Consider the following 10,222-nt stretch of genomic DNA (forward strand, 5'->3'; position numbering starts at 1 on the left):
ACATAATTACAATATTTTTTTTCAAATCTGTTTCTTTCAATATAAAATTTATAAAACTAACAAACTGCAGGTGTTTCTGGTGATTTTTATGGTGAAAACAAGCTTGTTCTTCATTCAGTAAAGTTACTCACAGTGATTAGAGTATACAGAAATTTTACTCAAGTAAGAGTAGCGATACTTCATAATAAAACGACTCAAGTAAAAGTAAAGAGTACAGCGTAGTAAGAGTACTCCTAAAAGTACATATTTTCCAAAAAGTTACTCAAGTAGATGTAACTGAGAAAAGGCAGTTCTGCATATAATATCTATTTTATTCAAGATGACTGCACTTGCATTGGTTTATAAGTAAAAGAACAAAAGTATTATTTGAGTGTTTCCAGTTGTAGCTGGAATSGGCCCTGTGTTTACATTTACTTCCAGGTGTTTGGTTCTGAAGATTTTTCCAAGGATGATCCCAGATGTGTCTGGTGTTTGTATCGCCAGCTGATCTTTATTCCTAAAGTATACAGTAAAACATTATTTTATGTGTAAAGTTTTGACTTTGTCACATTCCTAAATAATGGGATAATTAATTCATTTAAAAATGCTGCTATTTTTTTTATAATATCTGTAGCTAATRTGTGTGTTCTCTCCTCTCAGAGCACGGTTTCATGGGTTATTCAGCCGAGCTTCTCACCAGMAACACAATACCAGATTACAGTCCCGGAGAAAACTTCTTCACGGTGTTTGGGGTCTTCTTCCCTGCTGCGACAGGTAACTAGGAGTGAAATATGCCAACAACGTTTGTGTGTTTTTTTATTTACAGCTACATATTCCCTTTGTAAAACTACACTTTGCTGAATATTTAACATACTGAATATTTAACATACTGAACGCTTTTATGGTTTGTGTAGGGGTCATGGCAGGCTTCAACATGAGCTCAGATCTGCAGCGGCCGGAGCACAACATCCCCGTGGGAACGCTGGCAGCTCTCTTCACCTCGTACGACAGCACCCAAATCCACCCTGAGTGTTAGATACAAAAACATTACATAGTTAAAATGCCAAAAACAAAAAACAAAACAAAAAAAAAGACACCACATATAAGCAAAGGGTACATTGTGATTTCATCATTSACCGTGGTATCTTTTTGCAAAGGTCATTTCAGTTTCAGCAGAGAGGGAAAAACAAACCCACGTTTTGAGCCAACCTCCTTCCACCTCGTCACTGAACATTTATATGTCCTGTAAAGTTTCTGCTGTTCTTAGTGAGAAAGGAGCAGCTGTTTGTAACTTTGCGTGACGAACTGTTGGTGACCCACAGGTGGTTCCTGTATCTGGTCTTTGTCTTTCTCCTGGGGGCCATCTGCACTAGAGAAGCTCTGCGCTATGACTTCTTGATAGCAGAAAAGGTAAACTCCTCTCTGTTTCCATYGAGTGAGAGAGGCGGTCAGGTGTGGGATTTCCCCACCTGGCCTCACGCCGTTGTGCTCAGTTCAGGTTCTGACCGTGGGAACGTTTGCAAATGTTTCAGGGGTTTGGGCTTTTTCTTTCCAGTGATGGAAGTATATAATGATATTTGAAATCTTTCTCATTTGGAAATAAACATCTTAAGTCACTATACAGCGGGTAAAATAAGTATTGAACACGTCACCATTTTTCTCAGTAAATATATTACTAGAGGTGCTAATGATATGAAATTTTCACCAGATGTCGGTAACAATCCAGGTGATCCATACATACAAAGAAATCAAACCATAAATGTCCAGAAATGAAGTTATTTGTAATAATGTGGAATGGCACAGGGAAAAAGTATTGAACACATGAAGAAAGGGAGGTGTAAAAAGGCATGGAAAGCCAAGACACCAGCTGAACTCTCTCAGTAATTAGAAAGCAAGCCTGCCCCTTGTCAGTGCAAGTTAATATCAGCTGGTTCAGTCCCAAATGATGGCCAGGTATCACACAAGAACCATCTGATGATGGGTAAAAGTAAAGAGCTCTCTCAAGACCTTCACAACCTTATTGTTGCAAAGCATAATGATGGCATCGGTTACAGAAGAATGTCTAAACTTCTGAAGGTTCCAGTGAGCACTGTTGGGGCCATAATTCAGAAGTGGAAAGAACATTATTTCACCATAAACTGACCACGACCAGGTGCTCCTCACAAGATTTCTGACAGAGGAGTGAAAAGAATTATCAGAAGAGTTGTCCAAGAGCCAAGGACCACTTGTGGAGAGCTTCAGAAAGACCTGGAATTAGCAGGTACATTTGTTTCAAAGAAAACAATAAGTAATGCACTGAACCACCATGGCCTGTATGCACACTCACCACGCAAGACTCCACTGCTGAAGAAACAGCATGTTGAAGCTCCTTTAAAGTTTGCTGCTCAACATTTAAACAAGCCTGTGTAATACTGGGAGAATATAGTCTGGTCAGATGAGACCAACATTGAACTGTTTGGATGCCAGAATACACATCATGTTTGGAGGTCAAATGGCACTGCACATCAGCCCAAAAACACCATACCAACAGTGAAGTTTGGAGGTGGGAACATCATGGTGTGGGGCTGTTTTTCAGCATATGGTACTGGCAAACTTCAAATAATTGAAGGAAGGATGAGTGGAAAAATGTACAGAGACGTTCTTGATAAAAATCTGCTTCCATCTACCAGGATGATGAAGATGAAACGTGGCTGGACATTTCAGCAAGACAATGAGCCCAAACACAAAGCCAAGGAAACTCTCAGTTGGTTTCAGAGAAAGAAACTAAAGCTGCTGGAATGGCCCAGCCAATCACCTGACCTGAATCCAACAGAAAATCTATGGAAAGAACTAAAGATCAGAGTTCATAGAAGAGGTCCACGAAACCTTCAAGATTTGAAGACTGTTTGTGTGGAAGAATGGGCCAAAATCACACCTGAGCAATGCATGCCACTAGTTTCTCCATACAGGAGGCGTCTTGAAGCTGTCATTGCCAACAAAGGCTTTTGTACAAAGTATTAGATAAATTTCAGTAAGCGTGTTCAATACTTTTTCCCTGTGCCATTCCACATTATTACAAATAACTTCATTTCTGGACATTTATGGTTTGATTTCTTTGTATGTATGYATCACTTGGGTTGTTACCAACATCTGGTGAAAATTTCATGTCATTAGCACCTCTAGTAATATATTTACTGAGAAAAATGTTGACGTGTTCAATACTTATTTTACCCGCTGTATATAACCTTTATTTTAACAGGTAAGTCAGTTGAGAACCAATTCTCATTTACAATGACGACCTGGTCAAGAGGCAGCAGTAKAACACAAAATGTCAGAGCAATGTTAAAACAAAGACACGACACAGACAGCATAAAATTAGACATACTGTAACATTATAAACCAGGAAAACGAAAAATGAAATAAAATAAAAAAGGAAACTAAAACTTGTCTAAGTCTAAACTAAATCACTGTATCAAACTGCGATTCTCCACAGCCGTTATCCTGCTTGTTTTACAGGTTTCTCAGCTTCAACACACCTGATTTGCGTTATGGGTGATTAGCATCTTCTACAGAGTTTGTAGAGGTAACTGAATCACTGAATCAGGTGTGTTGGATCAGCGAAACAAGTAAAACCTACAGGATAGCAGCCACATGTTTTTTTTTTTGTTTGTTTTTTGTTTTTTAAGTATATTTTTTATTGATTTTATAGATAACGACATAAAAAATACACTTAACAGTCACCTCCCCCACCCAAAAGAACAAAAAAAGCCTAAGAGTGGGAGGACATAACACAATAACAGGTGGTGTTTCATAATGTGCATGAAATACTGTACATARAGAGTGCTTATTATTCAAATTTATCCACAAACAAAGTACTGGCAGTCAAATATAAAATACACTTTCTCGAATAGTCAAGATAAATCTCATTTTTCATTTTTTCAACTACATTTCAAAAGAATGGGGTTTATCTGACTTCCAATACAAAAATATCACCTTTCTGGCCACTAGTGTGGTCCATGATGTGACCTGTGTCTCCTTCTTGTCCCTAACCCAACCTGGATCAGTCACCCCAAATAACGCTGTGAGTGGGGTACACGGGACCACCCTACCAWTTGCCCTAGACAGAAAATCAAACAAGTGACACCAAAAGGGCTGTAATTTTTGACGTTGAAAAAGAGATGAGCCAAAGTCCCCAGATCTAGCACTTAACAGAGCGTGCCTTATTTACATATTTATATAGTTTTTCAGTTTGACACCACTTTTAAAACTGTTGGAATTTATTGTAAACAAAAATTTTTAAACTTTCCAGATAAGAATAAACAGTTAAACATACTGTGGTTACAGTTTTTAATTTTTATGCTTGGGAAAATGGTTGTTTTGAAGGATGAAAATGGCGATAAAACCTACAGCTTGACTTTTTAATCTAAATTTGAGAAACATCAGGAATTGTTAACCCAAATCCTTAAAAGGGCTAGACTTCAGCAGCAATCCTCAGCTTTAAACAAAGTTACAGAGCAGTGACTCTAGTGCCAGATTTTAATAACACAGATGTAGTTTTTAAGATCTAAATTTTACATTTAGTTTGAATCAGACAGATTTCTTTCAGTCCACCGTCAGTGGTTCATTCCCGTTGTTATTGCAAGAGAATGACGGCAGCGGAACTGACAAGGGCGTAGCTTTTTGTGAAATGGCAACCCCACCTCATCCTTTTTTCACCCTATGTTTGTTTTCCGTCTTCCTCCAGGTCTCCTTGGTGGGCTTCCTCTTTCTGCTGGGCCTTTACATCTCCTCCCTGGCGTCTTGCATGGGCGGCCTGTACGGAGCACCCAGGATCCTGCAGTGCATCGCCCAGGAGAGGGTCTTCCCCTCGCTGGCCTTCCTGGGAAGAGGGGTGGGTGGATAAAAGTTTGGATGGGAGCAAAAAGAAAATCAGTCACATTTTTTTTCCCATGAGGTAGCACAAAGATGTGCTTGACTGAAGTCGTTCCTACCTAGAGTGAATTGTACTTTCTTAAAAATGTTTAAACAAATGATTACTGTTGATGTCTGCATCGATTGCATTCCTCTCTAAGACACAGACGATAAATCTTAAAACCAATTTGAAGCATTTCAAAGCCAATAATAAACAAATGCTTAATTGTTAATGGAGAATTAAAGGGGCAATATCATATAAAATCAACCTTTTTTGAGTTTTATATCATATTATAATGTTATACTCTCATAAAAAACATGCCCAAAGCCTTGCTTTGACTCATTCATGCATGTTTGACAAATCCTGCAGCGTTTTTAGGAAGCCATGCTGAGGAGCAAAACGACAGGTGGGGACCAGAAACGCCTTTTGGTACCAGGAACGCCCCTGGGACGTGTCTTTAAGCTGAACTTCCTCATGGCAAAGCTCACCCCATCCCCCCACCCCACACACCCCGCCCATGACTCCTGCAGGCTCTCGGGTGAAACTGAAAGTGAAACCTAACTGTCTGCTGAGCTCTCAACATTAGTTCTCACTCAGTGAAGCTCTTTTCAGATTAAAAATACCTTTTAAGGAAATGTATTTTCAGATGCAAAGTAAACAGAAGCGAAGATGGTTCTTAAAGCGACAAAGGCCAATTTCAATGCGTTTAGAAGAGGAAGTGATGAGAACACATGTTTATTTTCTATTTAAACGTTAAAAACAGCATTTTAATAACAGCTAAAGGTGACACATACTTTATTATGTTATAGTATTTAAATATTTGCCTGAGAAACACATAATATTGGCCCTTTAAAGCCATCAAATCTGCTAAAGTTATACAGAGCTTTTAGGTAAAGTGCACCTTCACACCACATGTATGCCAGACGTAGTAAAGTTTCTCAGTAACTGAACATCTGTAGATTATTGCATAATAATGTTAAAATAGATTTTTTTGGGGGGGTTATCTGCAGTTTTTGACATTTTTGTGACCTAATAGTAACCTGGATGTACAGGGCGTATGGTGTTTAGACTCACCAGGAAACGGTTTCGGGGCCGCCTAATTATAGTGTGGTCTTTATAAAGTACAAGTGAGTGGACTGCCCTCAGGAGCAAAAAAAGAATATGCATTTAGGACACACACTCGGTGAACAGGCATGTTAACGGTGTGACCTGGTTCACCCCAGCCTTCCCAGGATGGCAAAACGGCGCTTGACCTCTCTCAGCAGGCTGGAATGAGGCCTGAGACATCTTGGCCCGAATCAAAGCCTCAGAACAAACGCAGGAAGGGCGACGGGCCGGGCCCCGCTTCGCTGTGTGCTCTGGAGCCCCGCCAGGCACATAGCAGTCCTCCTTAAACTCTTGCAAAAGAACCGGGGGGAGTTAAATCATAGAGCTGTTGTTTTGGGATGAATTTAGTCCTTTTTGAATTTATTGTTTTTTTTTTTCAAATACAGTACGTCCAAATCCACTTTCCATTTTAAAATTAAAGGGATCTCCGATTAGTTGTAACATTAGACTTTATTTGATAAACATATATTTTAACTGTAAAATAAAGACTGTAAAAATACTGTAGGTTTAGTTTTGTACATTTTTAAAAATATATTTTAACATGGATGGAGCCATTTTATTTACATGCAAAGCATTCTGGGTAAATGATGACGTGGGTAGGTCATCGGTGCGAGGCTGCTAGCGAGCTATATCCACCCTGAAGGTTAATCTTGGACAATATCTGAAGATCGACTCTTTTAAATGAAACCAGAGAGCGTTGACAGAGAGGAGAAGGTAGAAATGACTCAGCCTGGAAATGAAAATATGGATGGAGGACAACAGAGCTGCTTCTTGGAAGAAGAACCTCAGCTTAGCCTGTTAGCCTTTGTGCTAGCACTGACGCTATATTGCCTTACATGTGTTAGCTCGGTGCTAGTGCGACAAACAAGCTAAATTGAGGTCCTCCATCCATATTTTCAGTTCCAGGCTGAGTCATTTCTACCTTCTCCTCTCTGTCAACGCTCTCTGGTTTCATTTAAAAGAGTCGATCATCAGATATTGTCCAAGATTAACCTTCAGGGTGGATATAGCTCGCTAGCAGCCTCGCACCGATGACCTATCCACGTCATCATTTACCCAGAATGCTTTGCTTGTAAATAAAATGGCTCCGTCCATGTTAAAATATATTTATAAAAATTTACAAAACTAAACAACCTACAGTATTTTTAGTCTTAATTTTACAGTTAAAATATATGTTTATTAAATAAAGTCTAATGTTACAACTAATCCCTGGTGGTTCTGCACTGTTTATTTCTAAGCAAATTACATTGGTTTAGTTTAAAGTCATGCATATTAAGAATAGATTAAAATAAACCTATAATAATGACAAAACTAGTACTATTAAATTGTTTTATATTTTTATTACCATGTTTTCTATTTATTCTGTCCAAGTTAAGAAAATAAAATCATTAAATTTAATTAACGTATTACTTCAGTCACATTATGTAATTTTGTGTCGCTGACAGAAAGGACCAAACAGGACCCCAGTGGCAGCCATCTGCCTGACAAGCCTGCTCACGATGGCCTTCATTTTTATTGGTCAGGTCAACGTGTTGGCACCGATCGTCACCATCAACTTCATGCTCACCTACAGCTTCATTGATTACTCCTACTTCAGTGTGGCCATGACCTTCCTGCTTCAGACCAAACAGAAGAAGACCACCTTGATCTCAGGAAGACGAAGCCGACGCAGGTCCACCACGCAGAGCTCCAAGCCGCTGCTCGAGTCCACCATCCCCGATTACGGGAGTGGCGGCGAGAGCCCGCGGGGTAAAGGTACTTTGCTGGAGTTCACCAGGGACATGGACCGGATCTTTCCACCCGCCTCGAAACCTGATTCTGGGTCTGAGAAGACCCCAGCAAGCCAAGAGCTGAGCAGCAGGCACGAGAGCCGAAAGGCCACTGCAAAGCAGAAGCTGATGGACAGCTTTGGTCTGGACCTGAACAGCAACGTTGAAGAGGAGAGAAGTTCAGCTCCACAAGAGGCAGAGAACGAGATGCAGGTTGGAGATGAGGAGGCCAAACCTGGAGATCAGCCTCAAGTTAAATGCCCCACAAGTGTGTGCAGCGTGGAACCTGATGCACCTGCAGAAAGTCCCAGTCACACCGCAGGTGATACGCTTCATCAAACACTGAGCTAGAGTTAAGGAGATGTAGAAGTGAACTCATTTCTAGTGAACTCTGATATATTTCAGACGACGGAGAAAAAACAGAACACCAGCACTTTGAAATCCGACCGATGCGTGATTCCTGCTACACAAAGCTGTGCAACCACTGGATCGCTCTCATTGGGGTAGATTACACAATGCATGCTGCGCTTTTACTGTATTATATTGTATATATATATATATATATATATATATATATTGGTAGTTTTAATTAAGAGGAATTTTACAGAAATTAATAATTAATTTGGACATTTTGTTTTCTTTCAGGCACTGAGTTCCATTTTCATAATGTTTGTTATTCACTGGGTTTATGCTTTAGCAAACATTTTGGTTGCGTTGCTTCTCTTCTTCTACATCGGAAAAGCAAGTCCCGGGCTACCCAAAGGTGATTCTAAGCTGCTCATTTTTCTTGTTTTAATTAGTATTTATGAACATTTATTTTAATTTTCTACCATTTGTAAGGGATGCTGCTCCATTTTTATTTCCCATTTATTCTGTACATATTCTATCTTTTTTCATTTAACCTTAAATTAAGAACTTTAAACTTTTAGATGTTTTCAGTCTAAAGGAAATCAGAAGACATTTTCTCAGTCTTATCGTGTTCTTGTTTTATTGCCCAGTTACAACCTGAATAAAATGGAGGCGTTTCATAACATTTATGCATAAAGGTGAAATAAAAGTTTTTATTAGTCCCACCAACTGGCTTATTCAAGGAATTTCTGTGCTCAGCAGCCTGCCAGCTGTTGTGGCTTAAGATTTCTGGACTAGCTGAACGGGATGCCCTCCGTCTGTGCGTTACAGCGAGCCTCAGCTGTTTGACTCACCACAAGTTTAAAACACAAGTGCTCGAGTGTCAGACATTTGTCCCACAGGTGGATGATGAAGTGCTGCTGACCTCACAGCTGCTCACTTATTTGCTTATGAAATCAGATTATTTAAAAAAAATGTAATCAACTTAATCTTGTTAATAAATTAGAAAACATTCGAGTCCAAATAAGAYCTGATTACTCTGATTTGTTTGCAGGAATTGCAGCTCAGTTCAGCTTTTTCACATGGATGAAGTCAATAATCGGCAGCGTGTACAGGTAATTTTATGTTTTGTTTTTTTGAACGTTACTGGTTTCGGATCCTATTTTCAGCGCRGACGTGTTTCTCGTTGCCCGTCAGGACGACCGGATCTCCCCGGGATGAGATCGTAGTGACGCCGTCTCTGTTTGGGGTCGGACTCGAAACCAAGCAGCTGACAGAAGAAAACGCCGATTTRGCCTCTCGCCATCGTTATCACCAGTCCTCGTTCATCATCACCGAAAATGTGGTCCGGTCACCGTGCCCCTGAGGAACACAAACACTACCTTTAACTGACCCACTGAAACCACATTATCTGCCTCAAACTGAGCCCTGTGCTGCAGGTCACACATTCTTTACACTTTTACACAACTTATGCTGACTTGTGAAAATTTTGTCKTGATTATTTTACTCARATCAGCTATATATTAGATTACAGTAGGTCCAACAGAGCTTTCGGTATAGATATGCTTTGTTTTTTTAATCCCATCTTCGGCTTAAGACATTAACGTTGGGCAAACTTTTCATAAGTTAGTTAGTTGTTTAAAACCTTATAGTGTGACAGAGKCTTTACAAAGACTTTCAGTGGCTTCATGTCTTCATATGATGTTCTAAAGAGCTTTATTTTGAGTTGCACAAAGAGTATGAGTGTATGAAATAAAAATGACCCTTTAGGTGCTTAAGGTTCAATTCTAGGACTATTTTTATAAAATAAAATAAAAGCTGAAATGTATTTATTTTTCTCATTTATTGTGACTGAAATATCTGTTCACTGTAGGATATTTAGGTCTGACATCCCCACAATGCAATTTGTGTTACGATACAGTTTATATGTACAAGTACACAGTTCGATTAAAGTATATTTACACACCTTTTTGTGTTTAGGTTAATTTTGCCTGTTAAAAAATATATATATCGGTGTTGTGGAACTCTTGTAGACAAACACTGATTTAATAACGTCACAGCAAACTTTTTGTACTTTTATTTTCCTGACGTCTAAAAATGTAAAAAAAAATAGTTTTTTTTTTTTTTT

General features: G+C 39.2%; 1 protein-coding gene across 2 annotated transcripts in view; it reads left to right on the top strand.

Moving 5' to 3' along the window:
- The window catches only part of slc12a8 (solute carrier family 12 member 8), a 24,723-nt gene extending 14,572 nt beyond the window's left edge, over positions 1-10,151 (top strand). For both annotated transcript variants that reach the window (XM_014011532.1, XM_014011533.1), the window contains 9 exons: positions 640-753; positions 894-981; positions 1,302-1,389; positions 4,703-4,849; positions 7,423-8,068; positions 8,152-8,249; positions 8,392-8,509; positions 9,149-9,209; positions 9,292-10,151. In XM_014011532.1, coding sequence (XP_013866986.1) covers positions 640-753; positions 894-981; positions 1,302-1,389; positions 4,703-4,849; positions 7,423-8,068; positions 8,152-8,249; positions 8,392-8,509; positions 9,149-9,209; positions 9,292-9,460 — 1,529 coding nt within the window. In that variant the 3' untranslated portion in view covers positions 9,461-10,151. The remainder of the gene's footprint in view (positions 1-639; positions 754-893; positions 982-1,301; positions 1,390-4,702; positions 4,850-7,422; positions 8,069-8,151; positions 8,250-8,391; positions 8,510-9,148; positions 9,210-9,291) is intronic.
- Positions 10,152-10,222: the final 71 nt, after the last annotated feature.

The sequence above is a fragment of the Austrofundulus limnaeus genome, unplaced genomic scaffold (assembly GCF_001266775.1).
Source record: "Austrofundulus limnaeus strain Quisiro unplaced genomic scaffold, Austrofundulus_limnaeus-1.0 Scaffold81, whole genome shotgun sequence".
NCBI lineage: Eukaryota > Metazoa > Chordata > Actinopteri > Cyprinodontiformes > Rivulidae > Austrofundulus > Austrofundulus limnaeus.